Consider the following 20,969-nt stretch of genomic DNA (forward strand, 5'->3'; position numbering starts at 1 on the left):
ATGAAACTGAAATGGAAAGCTGAACTGGGGAGTCCTGCGGTAACAAATTGTTGTTTTTAACAGGTTATTGGCTATTTATGTTTAAGCTAAGGCCTATTGTGTTTTTTTGTGTTTTTTTACATTCTTTTATTTATTTACATTTGCAATGTAAATCATGCAATCTAACTAACTATGATGCAATAAATAAAGTAATCTAATTGGATAGATTCTATTTGATCTAATATGACTTATGACATAACAAACAAGGGGGTTCCAGGGCTTCTAACACCTGACATTTTGATATCTTAAGCAACCATCAATCAACAGCTAAAACGTCAACTTTTCAAGATCTTTTATTCCCCAACAACATCAGCAGCAGGACTTATATCATCATCATCATCAGCAGCAGGACTTATATCATCAGCAGCAGCAGGACTTATATCATCATCATCATCAGCAGCAGGACTTATATCATCATCATCAGCAGCAGCAGGACTTATATCATCATCAGCAGCAGGACTTATATCATCATCATCATCAGCAGCAGGACTTATATCATCATCATCATCAGCAGCAGGACTTATATCATCAGCAGCAGCAGGACTTATATCATCATCAGCAGCAGGACTTATATCATCATCATCAGCAGCAGCAGGACTTATATCATCATCAGCAGCAGGACTTATATCATCATCATCATCAGCAGCAGGACTTATATCATCATCATCATCAGGACTTATATCATCATCATCAGCAGCAGCAGGACTTATATCATCATCATCAACAGCAGCAGGACTTATATCATCATCAGCAGCAGCAGCAGGACTTATATCATCATCATCAACAGCAGCAGGACTTATATCATCAGCAGCAGCAGGATTTATATCATCATCATCAACAGCAGCAGGACTTATATCATCATCAGCAGCAGGACTTATATCATCATCAGCAGCAGGACTTATATCATCAGCAGCAGCAGGACTTATATCATCATCAGCAGCAGGACTTATATCATCAGCAGCAGCAGGACTTATATCATCATCAGCAGCAGGACTTATATCATCATCAGCAGCAGGATTTATATCATCATCAGCAGCAGGACTTATATCATCATCATCAGCAGCAGCAGGACTTATATCATCATCAGCAGCAGGACTTATATCATCATCATCATCAGCAGCAGGATTTATATCATCATCATCAACAGCAGCAGGACTTATATCATCATCAGCAGCAGGACTTATATCATCATCATCATCATCAGCAGGATTTATATCATCATCATCAACAGCAGCAGGACTTATATCATCATCAGCAGCAGCAGCAGGATTTATATCATCATCATCAACAGCAGCAGGACTTATATCATCATCAGCAGCAGCAGCAGGATTTATATCATCATCATCAACAGCAGCAGGACTTATATCATCATCAGGACTTATATCATCATCAGCAGCAGGACTTATATCGTCATCATCATCAGCAGCAGGACTTATATCATCATCAGCAGCAGGACTTATATCATCATCAGCAGCAGGACTTATATCATCATCAGCAGCAGGACTTATATCATCATCATCATCAGGACTTATATCATCATCAGCAGCAGGACTTATATCATCATCATCAGCAGCAGCAGGATTTATATCATCATCATCAACAGCAGCAGGACTTATATCATCATCAGGACTTATATCATCAGCAGCAGCAGGACTTATATCGTCATCATCATCAGCAGCAGGACTTATAGCATCATCAGCAGCAGGACTTATATCATCATCAGCAGCAGGACTTATATCATCATCAGCAGCAGGACTTATATCATCATCAGCAGCAGGACTTATATCATCATCAGCAGCAGGACTTATATCATCATCAGCAGCAGGACTTATATCATCATCATCAACAGCAGCAGGACTTATATCATCAGCAGCAGCAGGATTTACATCATCAGCAGCAGCAGGATTTACATCATCAGCAGTAGCAGGATTTACATCATCAGCAGTAGCAGGATTTACATCATCAGCAGTAGCAGGATTTACATCATCAGAAGTAGCAGGATTTACATCAGCAGCAGCAGGATTTATATCATCAGCAGTAGGATTTACATCAGCAGCAGCAGCAGCAGCAGGATTGACATCATCAGCAGCAGGATTTACATCATCAGCAGTAGGATTTACATCATCATCAGCAGCAGGATTTACATCAGCAGCAGCAGCAGGATTTATATCATCAGCAGTAGGATTTACAAAATCAGCAGTAGGATTTGCATCATCAGCAGCAGGATTTACATCATCAGCAGCAGCCGGATTTACATCAGCAGCAGCAGTAGGATTTACATCATCATCAGCAGTAGGATTTACATCATCCGCAGCAGCAGCAGGACTTACATCAGCAGCAGCAGCAACAGGACTTACATCAGCAGCAGCAGCAGGATTTACATCAGGAGCAGCAGCAGGATTTACATCAGCAGCAGCAGTAGGATTTACATCAGCAGCAGCAGCAGGATTTACATCAGCAGCAGCAGCAGGATTTACATCAACAGCAGGATTTATATCAGCAGCAGCAGGATTTACATCAGCAGCAGCAGGATTTACATCATCAGCAGTAGGATTTATATCATCAGCAGTAGGATTTACATCATCATCAGCAGTAGGATTTACATCATCATCAGCAGCAGGATTTACATCATCATCAGCAGCAGGATTTACATCATCATCAGCAGGATTTACATCATCATCAGCAGTAGGATTTACATCATCATCAGCAGTAGGATTTACATCATCCGCAGCAGGATTTGCATCATCATCAGCAGCAGGATTTACATCATCAGCAGTAGGATTAACATCATCATCAGCAGGATTTATATCATCAGAAGCAGAATTTGCATCATCAGCAGCAGGATTTACATCATCAGCAGCAGGATTTACATCAGCAGCAGCAGGATTTACATCATCAGCAGCAGGATTTACATCATCAGCAGCAGGATTTACATCATCAGCAGCAGGATTTGCCAGAAAACCAACGTGGACAGCATAAGAATGTATGCTTCGTCATACATGGCTCCCAGCGTGCCCAGAAACCCCAGGGCCTCCCTCTACCTTGCTGATCTTTACCCTGAGGTGACTGACGCGTTTTGTTTTACAACTTCAGTCCTATTAGGGATATACTCCAGGTTGTTAGGGACAAAATCACCTGCCGATCCTCTCAGGTGAACTACATTAACCCAGCTGGACACGATGAACTTTGAAACCATCCATGGAGGACCAACATGAAGCCTGTGTGCTCAGCATGACCTCATCTCTGAGGAAGAGCGGGGTAGGAAACACATTTGTCAAGAACCTGGACAAGATCATCTGCAACAAAAGTGTGTACGACACCTTCTCTGCCTTCGGAGACATTGTCTCCAGCAACTGGTTTGTGATGAGAATGGCCAATCTAAAGGCTATGCCTTCGCCCAATACGACACCAAGTGTGTGTATGTGTGTATGTGTGTGGGTGTGTATGTGTGTGTGTATGTGTGTGGGTGTGTATGTGTGTGTGTATGTGTGTGGGTGCGTGAGCGTGTGACATACCGAACCATGCCTGTTGGTCTCCCTGCACCTCGATGGCCAATCCAAAGTCAGCCAGCTTCACTGCAGCATTCTTACATTTACTGGCCAGCAGGAGGTTCTCTGGCTACACAGGGGACAGATGGGACAAGAAGTCAAACACACACACATCACTTCTCATGGGGTGCTGGGCCTAAAATCATGTAGTAGTAACACACTTGCACTTACACCCACACCCACACACACAGATGGTCCAATCATTAACAGTCATTTATTTTATGTATTTATTAGGAACCAATCTGTCTGTAACAGCTGTGGCACTGCTACTGTGGTTAGCCAGTACTAACAGTGTCACACACACACACACACACACACACACACACACACACACACACACACACACACACACACACACACACACACACACACACACACACACACACACACACACACACAGAGACAAGGATCTACCGTAGCAGTGTCACCACTGCAGCATGTGCCGATTATTGAGAGTGATTAATTTGGGCATGCAGGGCAGAGGAGGGAAGGAGGAGGGGAATGTTTGTGTGTGTGTGTGTGTGTGTGTGTGTGTGTGTGTGTGTGTGTGTGTGTGTGTGTGTGTGTGTGTGTGTGTATTTTAGTGTCACTGAGGGGAACAAGAGGCAGGGTAGTATTGTATTATTATGTACATACACAGACAGCAGAGTGGGCTGATTCAATGAGCTATGGATCATCATTCAACCTCACTATCACCAACACACACACACACACACACACACAATAACTTGTCTGTTTTGCTGCAGTGGTGATTACTAAGAAGGTTAGGTTGCTCTGGTGGAAGTTAGGCTGAGAAAGTGGGTGAGAGGGGGGGGGGGTGGGGGTGCTGTAGAGACCACAAACTTTGAAGGTAATCTAATAAACAGTAATGGAAGTTGGCCCTGTGTCATCTACAGCCTCTGTGTTATCTACAGGCCCTGTGTTTTCTACAACCCCTGTGTTTTCTACAACCTCTCTGTTATCTACTACCCCTGTGTTATCTACAACCTCTCTGTTATCTACTACCCCTGTGTTATCTACAACCTCTCTGTTATCTACTACCCCTGTGTTATCTACAACCTCTATATTATCTACAGCCCTGTGTTATCTACAGTGTTTCCCCCTAAACCACTCGAGTGTTGCTTTAGCAGTATGCTTAGGGTCATTGTCCTGCTGGAAGGTGAACCTCTGTCCCAATCTCAAATCTCTGGATGCCTGAAACAGGTTTCCCTCAAATTTTTCTGTATTTAGCGCCATCCATCATTCCTTCAATTCTGACCAGTTTCCCAGTCCCTGCTGATAAAAAACATCCCCACAGCACGATGCTGCCACCACCATGCTTCACTGTGGGGATGGTGTTCTCGGGGTGATGAGAGGTGTTGGGTTTGCGCCAGACATAGCGTTTTCCTTGATGGCCAAAAAGCTTTTTTCTGGCCACTTTTCTGTAAAGCCCAGCTCTGTGGAGTGCACGGCTTAAAGTGGTCCTATGGACAGATACTCCAATCTCCGCTGTGGGGCTTTGCAGCTCCTTCAGGGTTATCTTTGGTCTCTTTGTTGCCTCTATGATTAATGCCCTCCTTGCCTGGCCTGTGAGTTTTGGTGGGCGGCCCTCTCTTGGCAGGTTTGTTGTGGTGACATATTGACACGACTTCCACCGAAGGTGGCTCCTCTCCCTGTTCGGGCGGTGCTCGGCGGTCCTCGTCGCCGGCCTACTAGCTGCCACGATCCATTTTTCCTTTTCGTTTGTGTCTGTCTGTTTTGTTTACACCTGTGTCCTATTAGTTAATTTCGGTGGGTTTATTAACCTCCGCTGCCTGCTAGTCTTTGTGCGGGATTATTTGCTGTGTTTGCTCTGTTAGGGGTGCGTGTTTGCGCCACAGGTTTTTTATTTTCTCACAGTCGTTGTACCATTGGTACTGTATTACGAGTAGAGGTTTCTCCTCCGTGTGTTTCGTGATTTTCCCTGTGTGTGGCGACTTCGTTGGGGTGTGTTTCCCCTCCTGTTGTTGTTGTGTTGGGACTTTATAATAAACGACTGTGCCGCTGGGACTTCCTTGCTCTCCTGCTCCTGACTCCTGCACCTCCCTCTTCTTAGGAGGCACCTAACACATATTCTGTCCATTTTTTAATAATGGATTTAATGATGCTCTGTGGGATGTTCAAAGTTTCAGATATTTTTTTATAACCCAACCCTGATCTGTACTTCTCCACAACTTTGTCCCTGACCTGTTTGGAGAGCTCCTTGGTCTTCATGGTAACACTTGCTTGGTGGTGCCCCTTGCTTAGTGGTGTTGCAGACTCTGGGGCCTTTCAGAACAGGTGTATATATACACTGAGATCATGTGACAGATCATGTGACACTTAGATTTCACACAGGTGGATTTTATTTAACGAATTATGTGACTTCTGAAGGTAATTGGTTGCACCAGATCTTATTTAGGGGCTTCATAACAAAGGGGTTGAATACATATGCACGCACCACTTTTCTGTTTTGAATGTTTGGGAATTTTTTGAAACAAGTTATTTTTTTCATTTCACTTCACCAATTTGGACTATTTTGTGTATGTCCATTACATGAAATCCAAATAAAAATCTATTTCAATTACAGGTTGTAATGCAACAAAATAGGAAAAACGCCAAGGGGGATGAATACTTTTGAAAGGCACTGTACAACCCCTGTGTTATCTACAGCCCATTGTGTTATCTACAGCCCCTGTGTTATCTAACAGCCCCTGTGTTATCTAACAGCCCCTGTGTTATCTACAATCCGTGTGTTATCTACAATCCGTGTGTTATCTACAATCCGTGTGTTATCTACAATCCGTGTGTTATCTACAGCCCCTGTGTTATCTACAATCCGTGTGTTATCTACAATCCGTGTGTTATCTACAATCCGTGTGTTATCTACAATCCGTGTGTTATCTACAATCCGTGTGTTATCTACAATCCGTGTGTTATCTACAATCCGTGTGTTATCTACAATCCGTGTGTTATCTACAGCCCCTGTGTTATCTACAATCCGTGTGTTATCTACAATCCGTGTGTTATCTACAGCCCCTGTGTTATCTACAATCCGTGTGTTATCTACAATCCGTGTGTTATCTACAGCCCCTGTGTTATCTACAATCCGTGTGTTATCTACAATCCGTGTGTTATCTAACAGCCCCTGTGTTATCTACAATCCGTGTGTTATCTACAATCCGTGTGTTATCTACAGCCCCTGTGTTATCTACAATCCGTGTGTTATCTACAATCCGTGTGTTATCTACAATCCGTGTGTTATCTACAATCCGTGTGTTATCTACAATCCGTGTGTTATCTACAATCCGTGTGTTATCTACAGCCCCTGTGTTATCTACAGCCCCTGTGTTATCTACAGCCCCTGTGTTATCTACAACCCTGTGTTAGGTATACTGCAGTATTCCCAGTGTGTGTGTGTGTGTGTGTGTGTGTGTGTGTGTGTGTGTGTGTGTGTGTGTGTGTGTGTGTGTGTGTGTGTGTGTGTGTGTGTGTGTATGTGTGTGTGTGTGTGTGTGTGTGTGTGTGTGTGTGTGAGAGTTATTGATGAATGATTAAAATAAAAACCACAGTTTGAGTCACCGTTCTGCTGCAACTTAATAAACACCCACTAGGGAAATCAATAATTTCACAGACACATGCCGTTTCTTCATCTAATGACAGTTCTGCAAACCTCATCTAGAAGACTTCCCTCTAAAAGTTACTGCTCATAACGTTTCAACACTTTAAACACACTCACACGCACGCAAACACTCTCACACAAACACACACTGTGTTAATCCCAGTGGGACTGTTGTATAATAATGTCAGCACAGACAGCAGATCTATCTCAGAGGGAACAGGTGAAGAGCACACACACAGTTAACTCACCTTTAGATCTCTGTGTACCACGCCCGACTGGTGACAGTGTAACACAGCCTCCAGGATCTGCTGGATGCAGTGACTGTATGACAACACCAGGGGGAGTGGGTTAGTCTGTCAGTGTACTGCATCTGCGTTATGTGTGGTGTATTGCAGTGCTCTTAAAATGTGCTAGACAAATTACCTCGAGGGCAATAAAGTATTCTGTCCTATTCTATTTTAGTCCCAAAAGTGCAAAAGTCAAGCTAAATCAAGCACCCCTCAAATTTCAAGTATTGTGTGTGAACACCTTGTGAACACCTTGTGAACACCTGTCAGAGAGATGATGAAGAGGAAATGCACTGTTCTAGGAGTCAAGCAGCGTAGGAATGAACTGCAGTTTCTGTCTGTCTGTGACAGTCTGGGTCTGTGAAGGAGATGTCTAACTTGGTGGCTTTACCTGTGTTTTTTTTATATAAAAACTGCATAATAAAAATGAGAACAGGTTCTCTCTCTGACTTTCATTTCTTATTTTTTTAGCATAGGTTGCCATGAGCAACACACTACCAGTCTAGGAGAGACAGAGAGACGGACAGAGGACACATGGAAAGTAGGAAAAAATCAGAACAGACACGCAGGGTAGAGCAATGCAGCTAGGATTCACACACACGGTGAAATATGTATTCTCTCTCTCTCTCCCTCCCTCTCCCTCTCTCCCATACCTCTCTCTCGCTCCCGCTCCCGCTCCCGCCCACACACACAACACCTCCACAGTCAAATTCCTGAGGGGCAAGGCTGTGTCGGTCTGTGTGTGTGTGTGCGTCTGTGCGTGTCTATGTGTGTGCAAGCTGAGGAGAAGTGCTCAGTGCAATGAAAATGTATTCTACAAGGTAAACTGAGAGTAACATTGAACAAGAGAGAGAGAGAGAGAGAGAGAGAGAGAGAGAGAGAGAGAGAGAGAGAGAGAGAGAGAGAGAGAGAGAGAGAGAGAGAGAGAGAGAGAGAGAGAGAGAGAGAGAGAGAGAAAGAGAGAAAAAGAGAGAGAGCATGTGATAGAGAATGGATGGATGGATGGATGGATAAAGAGGGTGTACTGCGTAAAAGGTGTTTACCTGGCATCTGCTTCACTGTAGTACTCTCTGGCCACGATGTCCTCAAACAGCTCTCCACCTGTCACCCTACAACACACAGACACTAGTTAACACACAGACACTAGTTAACACACAGACACTAGTTAACACATAGACACTAGTTAACACACAGACACTAGTTAACACACAGACACTAGTTAACACACACTCACACAACCACACACACATACAAACACACAAATGCACATACGAACGCACATATACAATCACACACAGCGGAGGGGGATGTCCTCGTTAGGGGAAACCCCGGCTCTGCAGGAATCTCTCTGGTTTGGTTGCCATGGAGACAGGTTCCACTGCAGGGGAGTTTGTGTGTGTGTGTGTGTGTGTGTGTGTGTGTGTGTGTGTGTGTGTGTGTGTGTGTGTGTGTGTGTGTGTGTGTGTGTGTGTGTGTGTGTGTGTGTGCATGTATGTGTGTGTGTGTATGTGCGTATGTGCAAGGCTAAAGATGGAACTGAGCATGTGCAAAGAGGAGGATGGTTATGTAATAGGGAAAAATCTCCTTGGAAACGGGGAGAGGAGAGAAAAAGAGGAGAGGGTGAGGATGAGAGAAGGAGGAAGAGGAGAGGGTGAGGATGAGAGAAGGAGGAAGAGGAGAGGGTGAGGATGAGAGAAGGAGGAAGAGGAGAGGGTGAGGATGAGGATGAGAGAAGGAGGAAGAGGAGAGGGTGAGGATGAGAGAAGGAGGAAGAGGAGAGGGGGAGGATGAGAGAAGAAGGAAGAGGAGAGGGGGAGGATGAGAGAAGAAGAAGGAGGAAGAGGGGGAGGATGAGAGAAGAAGAAGGAGGAAGAGGGGAGGGGGAGGATGAGAGAAGAAGAAGGAGGAAGAGGAGAGGGGGAGGATGAGAGAAGAGGGCAATAAGAAGGAAGGTGAGAAGAAAAGGCAGGAAAATGGGATGGAAGTAGAAGGGAGGGATACAAGATATCAAGGGAGGAGAGGAGAGAGGGATGAGAGAGGGAGGAGAGAGGGATGAGAGAGGGAGGAGAGCACTGCCACTCACAAGTCAAACAGAAGGTAGTGAAAGCCCTCCTCTGATATGCTGTCATGGAGACGAACTAGAGAGAGAGAGAAAGAGAGAGACAGACAGGGATGGGTTGAGAACGTCAGCAGAAAACATATTCTCATATTCTTCCTGTGCTGCAGCCCCAGCAGCAGAGAGAGAGAGGGTTACAGGTACTGACCGATATTGGAGTGTTTGAGCAATCTGCAGATCCTGGCTTCCCTCTCCAGCTTCTGGTGATCTGAGGAGAGAATAAGAAGATAAAATCTTGATACAATGATTTCATAATATGGTACAATATGATATATCATATCATTACCACGAAGGAGGAAATCAGAGGTTTAATATAAGTGTATTCAACAGGAGGCGAGCAATGTTTTAGAATATAAAGTCCCCATCAATATATGCATGTGCACACACACACACACTTGCCCACACACACAGTGTGTTGTATATACAGTGGATACCCTGAGGGTTTCAACTGCCCCATATTAACTCCCCTTACTATAGCTTCAGATGGAGGGATGGAGGGAGAGGGGGAGGAGTAGAACAGAGGAGGGGAGAGATAAAGAATAGATATGTGGTAGTGGAGAACGGTTCTGAGGGCACACACTTAGTGTGTTATGAATTCTGTAATTAATATATTGTAATGTTTTTGAAATTGTATAACTGCCTTAATTTTTCCGGACCCCAGGAAGCGTAGCTGCTGCCTTGGCAGGAAGTAATGGGGATCCATAATAAACTCCAGGAAGAGTAGCTGCTGCCTTGGCAGGAAGTAATGGGGATCCATAATAAACTCCAGGAAGAGTAGCTGCTGCCTTGGAAGAAAGTAATGGGGATCCATAATAAACTCCAGGAAGAGTAGCTGCTGCCTTGGAAGAAAGTAATGGGGATCCATAATAAACCCCAGGAAGCGTAGCTGCTGCCTTGGAAGAAAGTAATGGGGATCCATAATAAACTCCAGGAAGCGCAGCTGCTGCCTTGGCAGGAAGTAATGGGGATCCATAATAAACTCCAGGAAGAGTAGCTGCTGCCTTGGAAGAAAGTAATGGGGATCCATAATAAACCCCAGGAAGCGTAGCTGCTGCCTTGGCAGGAAGTAATGGGGATCCATAATAAACCCCAGGAAGAGTAGCTGCTGCCTTGGCAGGAAGTAATGGGGATCCATAATAAATACAAATAGAGAGAAAGAGAGATATTGAAGTTGAAATAAAGAGGAATCAATATTGGCGCACACAACCTATTTTATCCCGTAGGAAAGTGTATGTAAATAATCCATACATATCCCAGATGTTAGGTCATGTCAGAGGTCAGCTCCACCTCCTCCTCTAGACCAGTGGTTCTCACACCAGGGTCCCTGGGATGTGGCTGGCTGTTCCCTGACCATTCCCTCAGATGGTCAGCTGGCACCAAATTAGAATGGAAAAGTGCAATCTGGGTTTGAACCCACGCTTCCAGGGGTATGGTCCAGAAGCCCTACCACTAGACCAGCCCCCAGTACCTTAAACTTATTTCAAGTTTTTTTTTTGTACATGGTGGATGCCAGTGTAATACAAGATCTGCTGTGTCAGGTTACACTGTCCCACTGCAAACTTAGTAATGGGTACTAAAGCTCTACACAATACAACCCAGCCAGTTCAGCCTAGCCCAGTTATACCAGGAGCCTGTTCAGCCTAGCCCAGTTCTACCAGGAGCCTGTTCAGCCTAGCCCAGTTCTACCAGGAGCCTGGTGTGTGCCTGTGTCCTCATTTACTTGTGTCCTCTCCACCCTCTCCTTGTCTCCTCTCTTCCTGTTCTCTTCATCCTCTGAGCTGAGGAAACTAGAATATGGATGACGAGCTTTTTTAGTTATTCAGGCCTTTGCAGATGGTGGAGGAGACGAGGGAAAGGTAGGGTCAGCGACTGTACATTATTGAGATGCAGCCCCTTGTCTCTAAATGAAGAGCTTCAGAGGTTGTCGTGCCATATCTGTTGGCAGTAGAAACGGTTCTACTCTCTCTCCCTCATTCTATCTCTCTCTCTCCCTCATTCTCTCTCTCCCTCTCCCTCATTCTCTCTCTCTCTCTGCCCTTTCGCTCTGCTCTCTCTCTCCCCTTCTCTCTCCCTCTCCCTCATTCTCTCTCTCTCTCTCTCCCTCATTCTCTCTCTCCCTCATTCTCTCTCTCTCCCTCATTCTATCTCTCCCTCCTCCCTCATTCTCTCTCTCCCTCTCCCTCATTCTCTCTCTCCCTCTCCCTCATTCTCTCTCTCTCTCTGCCCTTTCGCTCTGCTCTCTCTCTCCCCTTCTCTCTCCCTCTCTCCCTCATTCTCTCTCTCTCTCTCTCCCTCATTCTCTCTCTCCCTCATTCTCTCTCTCTCCCTCATTCTCTCTCTCCCTCTCTCCCTCATTCCCTCTCTCTCTCTCTGCCCTTTCTCTCCCCTTCTCTCTTTCTCTCGCTCTCTCTGTCTCTCTCTCTCTATCAAGAGGAGCATAAATTACTGTCTCACTCTGTAGAATCAAGCGGCATCTCAAATATGTTCATGTGAGATTGCAGATCGAGGACACCAGAAGCACACACACACACACACATATATATATAGACACACGCATACACGCACACACACAATCACGCACACACACACATTTAGAGGCAGTGTGAGGAAAGGATCAATCAGCCAAATGCATCTGCTTTCTCTTGTTAGCTTGAGCTATTGATGAGCAGACTACTCATTCTGTCTGTCTATCTCTATATCATTCTCTCTCCCTCCCTCCCTCTCTCTCTCTCTCATTCTCTGTCTATCTATCTCTATATCATTCTCTCTCCATCCCTCCCTCTCTCTCTCTCTCATTCTCTGTCTCTCTATCTCTATATCATTCTCTCTCCATCCCTCCCTCTCTCTCTCTCATTCTCTGTCTCTCTATCTCTATATCATTCTCTCTCCATCCCTCCCTCTCTCTCTCTCTCTCTCTCTCTCATTCTCTGTCTCTCTATCTCTATATCATTCTCTCTCCATCCCTCCCTCTCTCTCTCTCATTCTCTGTCTCTCTATCTCTATATCATTCTCTCTCCATAGCTCACTCTCTCTGTCTCTCATTCTCTCTCTCATTCTCTCTGCAACACACACACACACACACACACACACACACACACACACACACACACACACACACACACACACACACACACACACACACACACACACATATATATATATATATATATATATATATATATATAAACACACACTGAGTGTATAAAACATTATGAACACCTGCTCTTTCCATGACAGACTGACTAAATGAATCCAGGTGAAAACTATGATCCCTTATTGTAGTCACTTGTTAAATCCACTTCAATCTGTGTAGATTATTTTTACTATTTTCTACAATGTAAAATAATAGTGAAGACATCAAAACTATGAAATAACACATATTGAATAATGTAGTAACCAAATAAGTGTTAAACAAATCCAAATATATTTTATATTTGAGATTCTTAAAAGTAGCCACCCTTTGCCTTGATGACAGGTTTGCACACTCTTCGCATTCTCTCAACCAGCTTCACCTGGAATGCCTTTCCAACAGTCTTGAAGGAGTTCCCACATATGCTGAGCACTTTTGGCTGCTATTCCTTCACTCTGCAGTCCAACTCATCCCAAACCATCTCAATTGGGTTGAGGTCAGGTGATTGTGGAGGCCAGGTCATCTGATGCAGCACTCCATCACTCTGCTTCTTGGTCAAATAGCCATTACACAGCCTGGAGGTGTGTTGGGTCATTGTGCTGTTGAAAAACAATTGATAGTCCCACTCTGCACAAACCAGATGGGATGGCGTATCGTTGCAGAATGCTATGGTAGCCATGCTGGTTAAATGTGCCTTGAATTCTAAATAAATCACAGATAGTGTTACCAGCAAAGCACCCCCACACCATCACACCTCCTCCTCCATGCTTCACGGTGGCAACCCCACATGCAGAGATCATCCGTTCATCTAATCTGCATCTCAGAAAGACATGGTGGTTGGAAACAAAAATCTAAAATTTGACAGATTTTCACCAGTCTAATGTTCATTTATTGTGTGTCTTGGCCCAAGCAAGTCTCTTCTTCTTCTTATTGGTGTCCTTTAGTAGTGCTTTCTTTGCAGCAATTTCGACCATGAAGGCCTGATTCACGCAGTCTCCTCTGAACAGTTGATGTTGAGATGTGTCTGTTACTTGAACTTTGTGAAGCATTTATTTGGGCTGCAATTTCTGAGGCTGGTAACTCTAATGAACTTATCCTCCACAGCAGAGGTAACTCTGGGTCTTCCTTTCCTGTGGCGATCTTCATGAGAGCCAGTTTCATCATAGCGCTTGATGGTTTTTGTGATTGCACTTGAAGGAACTTTCAAAGTTCTTGATATTTTCCGTATTGACTGACCTTCATGTCTTATCTACCGAGAGAATTCTCTTCGATTATAACCACAGCCGCATATATCCCCCCCAAGCAGACACATCGATGGCTCTGAACGAACTTCATTTGACTCTATGTAAACTGGAAACCACATATCCTGAGGCTGCATTTATTGTAGCTGGGGATTTTAACAAGGCTAATCTGAAAACAAGGCTCCCTAAATTCTATCAGCATATCGATTATGCAACCAGGGCTGGCAAAACCCCAGATCATTGTTATTCTAACTTCCATGACGCATATAAGGCCCTCCCCCGCCCTCCTTTCGGAAAATCTGACCACGAATCCATTTAGTTGCTCCCTGCCTATAGACAGAAACCAAAACAGGAAGCTCCCGCGCTCAGGTCAGTTCAACGCTGGTTTGACAAATCGGATTCCACGCTTCAAGATTGCTTCGATCGCGTGGACTGGGATATGTTCCGCATTGCGGTGAACAACAACATTGATGTATACGCTGATTCGGTGAGCGAGTTTATTAGCAAGTGCATCGGCGATGTCATACCCACAGCGTCTATTAAAACATTCCCAAACCAGAAACCATGGATTGATGGCAGCATTCGCGCAAAACTGAAAGCGTGAACCACTGCTTTTAATCAGGGCAAGGTGACCGGAAACATGACCGAATACAAACATTGTAGCTACTCCCTCTGCAAGGCAATCAAACAAGCTAAGCGTCAGAATAGAGACAAAGTAGAGTCGCAATTCAACGGCTCAGACACGAGAGGTATGTGGCAGGGTCTACAGTCAATCACGGACTATAAAAAGAAAACCAGCCCCATTGCGGACCAGGATGTCTTGCTCCCAGACAGACTAAATAACTTCTTTGCTCGCTTTGAGGACACTACAGTGCCACTGACATGGCCCGCTACCAAAACCTGCGGGCTCTCCTTCACTGCAACCGACGTGAGCAAAACATTTAAACGTGTCAACCCTCGCAAGGCTGCAGGCCCAGACCTCATCCCGAGCCGCGTCCTCAGAGGATGCGCAGACCAACTGGCTGGTGTGTTTACGGACATATTCAATCAATCCTTATCCCAGTCTGCTGTTCCCACATGCTTCAAGAGGGCCACCATTGTTCCTGTTCCCAAGAAAGTTAAGGTAACTGAGCTAAATGACTACCGCCCCGTAGCACTCACTTCCATCATCATGAAGTGCTTTGAGAGACTAGTCAAGGACCATATCACCTCCACCCTACCTGACACCCTAGACCCACTCCAATTTGCTTACCGCCCCAACAGGTCCACAGACGACGCAATCGCAATCACACTGCACACTTCCCTAACCCATCTGGACAAGAGGAATACCTATGTGAGAATGCTGTTCATTGACTACAGCTCAGCATTTAACACCATAGTACCCTCCAAACTCGTCATCAAGCTCGAGACCCTGGGTCTCGACCCCGCCCTGTGCAACTGGGTCCTAGACTTCCTGACGGTCCGCCCCCAGGTGGTGAGGGTAGGTAACAACATCTCCACCCCGCTGATCCTCAACACTGGGGCCCCACAAGGGTGCGTTCTCAGCTCTCTCCTGTACTCCCTGTTCACCCACGACTGCGTGGCCATGCACGCCTCCAACTTAATCATCAAGTTTGCAGACGACACTACAGTGGTAGGCTTGATTACCAACAACGACGAGACGGCCTACAGGGAGGAGGTGAGGGCCCTCGGAGTGTGGCGTCAGGAAAATAACCTCACACTCAACGTCAACAAAACAAAGGAGATGATCGTGGACTTCAGGAAACAGCAGAGGGAACACCCCCCTATCCACATCGACGGGACAGTAGTGGAGAGGGTGGAAAGTTTTAAGTTCCTCGGGGTACACATCATGGACAAACTGAAATGGTCCACCCACACAGACAGCGTGGCGAAGAAGGCGCAGCAGCGCCTCTTCAACCTCAGGAGGCTGAAGAAATTCGGCTTGTCACCAAAAACACTCACAAACTTTTACAGATGCACAATCGAGAGCATCCTGTCGGGCTGTATCACCGCCTGGTACGGTAACTGCTCCGCCCATAACCGTAAGGCTCTCCAGAGGGTAGTGAGGTCTGTACAACGCATCACTGGGGGCAAATTACCTGCCCTCCAGGACACCTACACCACCCGATGTCACAGGAAGGCCAAAAAGATAATCAAGGACAACAACCACCCGAGCCACTGCCTGTTCACCCTGCTATCATCCAGAAGGCGAGGTCAGTACAGGTGCATCAAAGCAGGGACCGAGAGACTGAAAAACAGCTTCTATCTCAAGGCCATCAGACTGTTAAACAGCCATCACTAATATTGAGTGGCTGCTGCCAACATACTGACTCAACTCTAGCCACTTTAATAATGAAAAATGTATGTAATAAATGTATCACTAGGCACTTTAAACAATGCCACTTCATATAATGTTTACATACCCGACATTACTCATCTCATATGTATATACTGTACTCTATACCATCTATTGTATCTTGCCATCTTGATGTAATGTATCACTAGCCACTTTAAACAATGCCACTTTTATATGTTTACATACCCTACATTACTCATCTCATATGTGTATACTGTACTCTATACCATCCACTGCATCTTGCCATCTTGATGTAATGTATCACTAGCCACTTTAAACAATGCCACTTTTATATGTTTACATACCCTACATTACTCATCTCATATGTATATACTGTACTCTATACCATCCACTGCATCTTGCCTATGCCGTTCTATACCATCACTCACTCATATAGTTTTTTATGTACATATTCTTATTCATTCCTTTACACTTGTGTGTATAAGGTAGTTGTTGTGAAATTGTTAGGTTAGATTACTCGTTAGATATTACTGCATTGTCGGAACTAGAAGCACAAGCATTTCGCTACACTCGCATTAACATCTGCTAGCCATGTGTATGTGACAAATAAAATTGGATTTGATTTGATTTTAATGATGGACTGTTGTTTCTCTTTGCTTATTTGAGCTGTTCTTGCCATAATATGGACTTGGTCTTTTACCAAATAGGGCTATCTTCTGTATACCACACCTACCTTGTCACAACACAACTGACTGTCTCAAACGCATTAAGAAGGAAATATATTCACAACTGTTAATTGAAATGCATTTCAGGTTGAATACCTCATGAAGCTGGTTGAGAGAATGCTAAGAGTGTGTAAGCTGTCATCAAGGCAAAGGGTGGCTACTTTGAAGAGTCTCAAATATAAAATATATTTTGATTTGTTTAATACTTTTTTGGTTACTACATGATTCCATATGTGTTATTTCATAGTTTGATGTCTTCACTATTGTTTTACAATGTAGAAAATAGTAAAAAAATAAAAAAACAATTTGAATGAGTAGGTGTGTCTAAACTTTTGACTATTACTGTATATACAGTTGATGTCGATATAGGACTCGTTTTACTGTGGATATAGATACTTTTGTACCTGTTTCCTCCAGCATCTTCACAAGGTCCTTTGCTGTTGTTCTGGGATTGATTTGCACTTTTCGCACCAAAGTACGCTCATCTCTAGGAGACAGAACGTGTCTCCTTCCTGAGTGGTATGACGGCTGCGTGGTCCCATGGTGTTTATATTTGCGTACTATTGTTTATACAGATTAACATGGTACCTTCAGGCGTTTGGAAATTGCTCCCAAGGATGAACCAGACTTGTGGTGTCTACAATGTTGTTTCTGAGGTCTTGACTGATTTATTTAGATTTTCCCATGATGTCAAGCAGAGGCACTGAGTTTGAAGGTAGGCCTTGAAATACATCCACAGGTACACCTCCAATTGACTCAAATGATGTCAATTAGCCTATCAGAAGCTTCTAAAGCCATGACATCATTTTCTGGAATTTTCCAAGCTGTTTAAAAGCACAGTCAACTTAGTGTATGTAAACTTCTGACCCACTGGAATTGTAATACAGTGAATTATAAGTTAAATAATCTGTCTGTAAACAATTGTTGGAAAATGTACTTGTGTCATGCACAAAGTAGATGTCCTAACCCACTTGTCAAAACTATAGTTTGATAACAAGAAATTTGTGGAGTGGTTGAAAAACTGTTTTAATGACTCCAACGTAAGTCTATGTAAACTTCCGACTTCAACTGTATACATTTTTATATATCTTACACTACACACACACACAGCATAGGGATGGGAAAGCTAACTGTATATCGTATAATTGCACCAGATACCACACAGCTTACCCACCATGCACCTATTTGACAGTTGGCACATATTGTTTGTGTGGGTGTATGTGTCTCACCTCTGGCTGAGAGCTTTTTGGTATTGATGATTTTGGCAGCATATTCCTGGCCGGTGCAAAGTTTGACACAGCGGCGCACCACTGAAAACGCTCCCCTGAGAAACAAAGGCAGATAAAACAGGTGTTAGACATCACCTGGCCCTGGCAGCAGCTCAATATTCTAGTAATGTCCTCTACTGTCTCCTTGTCTCCTTTCCTTCATTCCCACTGATCTTAAAGAACTGGACAGGTTGAAAGCATATCCTTATCCACTTCCCCTCTGCTGCTTTCACATCTGCCTTTCATGAGTAAAGACATTTCTCCTGAAAGGAGTCATTGAGTGTGAGACACGTGACAAGCAGCACAGCAGCACATCATGCAAATGAGAAGACTCAAGAGAAAACAACAAAAACGGTCTTTCAAGGATTTCTCTGTGTGTGTGTGCAACCGTTTGTGTGTGTGTGCGTCTGTGTCTGTGTCTGTGTGTGTGAGAGGGAGAGAGAGAGACAGAGCGTGCATGCACCGTAGCCGTGCTGGTATTTTGAGGGGAGCTTGCATAACTAACTCAGCAGGGAAAACAGCAGTAACCGTCTGTGTCGTTAACTCTGATCTATATATAGAACACCTTAGTACTGTTACACAATAGCACACACACACTCTAACCTGACTGTCTCACACACTCTCATGCTTACACTAGACCCCCACGTCTCACACACACACTTATAATGCCATGACAGGTGAGTGTGTAAGAGTATATATATATACAGAGACAGCAGGCTTATGACAGCAGCGAAAGACTTGTGAGACACACACAGACACACACACACACACACACCAAAAAGGGACAATCTGCCATCACCAAAAAGGGACAATCTGCCATCACCAAAAAGGGACAATCTGCCATCACCAAAAAGGGACAATCTGCCATCACCAAAAAGGGACAATCTGCCATCACCAAAAAGAGACAATCTGCCATCACCAAAAAGGGACAATCTGCCATCACCAAAAAGGGACAATCTGCCATCACCAAAAAGAGACAATCTGCCATCACCAAAAGGGACAATCTGCCATCACCAAAAAGGGACAATCTGCCATCACCAAAAAGGGACAATCTGCCATCACCAAAAAGAGACAATCTGCCATCACCAAAAAGAGACAATCTGCCATCACCAAAAAGAGACAATCTGCCATCACCAAAAAGGGACAATCTGCCATCACCAAAAAGAGACAATCTGCCATCACCAAAAAGAGACAATCTGCCATCACCAAAAAGAGACAATCTGCCATCACCAAAAAGGGACAATCTGCCATCACCAAAAAGGGACAATCTGCCATCACCAAAAAGGGACAATCTGCCATCCTTACAGGAACTGTAATGAAGGTCCTGTTATCTCTTGGGGCAGCTGCTGCCACCACAGCATGGCTATTGTCTCTGGTTAATCACACAGGCCAGAACACACACACACACGCCAGTGAACCTGCAGTTACATATACAAATGAACTACATGCTGTGCCATAAAGGTCCAGACCTCTTAGTAGAACTCCTAGTATTAGGGGCTACACTTTATGGTAATATGTGCAGCAAATGTTTGGATTCAATAATGGTACCATCTCTACAGTTCTGTTTGCATAAGGATGTATTATGATCTATAAAATATGTTTCTCCTCCTGACAGAGAATCAGGAGAATACTCCCCCCTACCCAGTCCCACCCAGCACAGCCTGACACACCTATCCTGCTATGTGATACAATTTCTCTCTCTCTCTCTCTCTCTCTCTCTCTCTCTCTCACCCTCTCTCTGACCCTCTCTCTCTCTCTCACCCTCTCTCATACAGTCACACACACACACACACACACACACACACACACACACACACACACACACACACACAGTCACACACACACACACACACACACACACACACACACACACACACACACACACACACACACACACAGTCACACACAGTCACACACACACACACTGACACACCTATCTTTCCATCCTCTCTCAAGACCCCAATTACAAATCATCCCATGCCGCTCTGATCTCTGACAGCTCAAATTGGCACACTTCCTCTCTCTTCAGACTGCTACATCATGTCCCCAGTCCCCACTGATGCTGTTGTTACAGACCATGCAGCAAGCAGATCAAATGTAGGCTAGCCTATCTTTAATCTTCAAGTTTATATATTGTATTGTCATGTCGAGGCTGCACTTCAAAACAGAGTGAAAACGTGCGTTTTGTTTAGCTGTGTTGCTGCGAACGTGACAGATCAGCAGAGATGAGCTCTGACCCCCATTCCGCTGCGCTGCCGCTCCAACAACCCATACACATCTGCAGACATGCAACTATGCAAAGCAACCATAGAATAACAGGATGAGGATACAATGATGGTGCCATCATAAAGCAATAATGCAGCAACGCCTTACTTTCCGAGTTCTTCATATAGTTGGAAATCGTCTGTAAAACGTGTACAGGTAGTCACTGCCATCTTCCGTTTATTCGCGGGGGTTGTGCGCCCAAAATAAATCCCTCTTCAAGTGAATTTATATTGGATGTATCCGTAGAGTAGCCTAGTTATTCTATGTAAAAAAAAATGCCGCGGTGTAATGCGTTTTCTGTCCAGAGAGCACTAGGAACCAGGCCTCAAGATATGTAGGCTATTCGAGTGGAGGAGAGGCAGTGGCGCTTCTCTCTCTCTCTCTCTCTCTCCGAAAGTGTGTCGTTCAATCGCC

General features: G+C 44.5%; 1 protein-coding gene across 1 annotated transcript in view; it reads right to left on the reverse strand.

The window, feature by feature from the left end:
• The window catches only part of LOC120026217 (calcium/calmodulin-dependent protein kinase type II subunit beta-like), a 76,591-nt gene extending 55,866 nt beyond the window's left edge, over window positions 1-20,725 (reverse strand). Inside the window, exons 1-7 of the mRNA XM_038971040.1 lie at window positions 20,664-20,725; window positions 18,252-18,346; window positions 9,758-9,817; window positions 9,577-9,631; window positions 8,537-8,602; window positions 7,455-7,527; window positions 3,555-3,657 (exon numbers count right to left, since the gene is read on the reverse strand). Of these exons, the coding sequence (XP_038826968.1) occupies window positions 3,555-3,657; window positions 7,455-7,527; window positions 8,537-8,602; window positions 9,577-9,631; window positions 9,758-9,817; window positions 18,252-18,346; window positions 20,664-20,725 (514 nt within the window). The remainder of the gene's footprint in view (window positions 1-3,554; window positions 3,658-7,454; window positions 7,528-8,536; window positions 8,603-9,576; window positions 9,632-9,757; window positions 9,818-18,251; window positions 18,347-20,663) is intronic.
• Between the last annotated feature and the right edge of the window lie 244 nt (window positions 20,726-20,969).

This window comes from Salvelinus namaycush, chromosome 31, assembly GCF_016432855.1.
Source record: "Salvelinus namaycush isolate Seneca chromosome 31, SaNama_1.0, whole genome shotgun sequence".
Taxonomy (NCBI): Eukaryota; Metazoa; Chordata; class Actinopteri; order Salmoniformes; family Salmonidae; genus Salvelinus; species Salvelinus namaycush.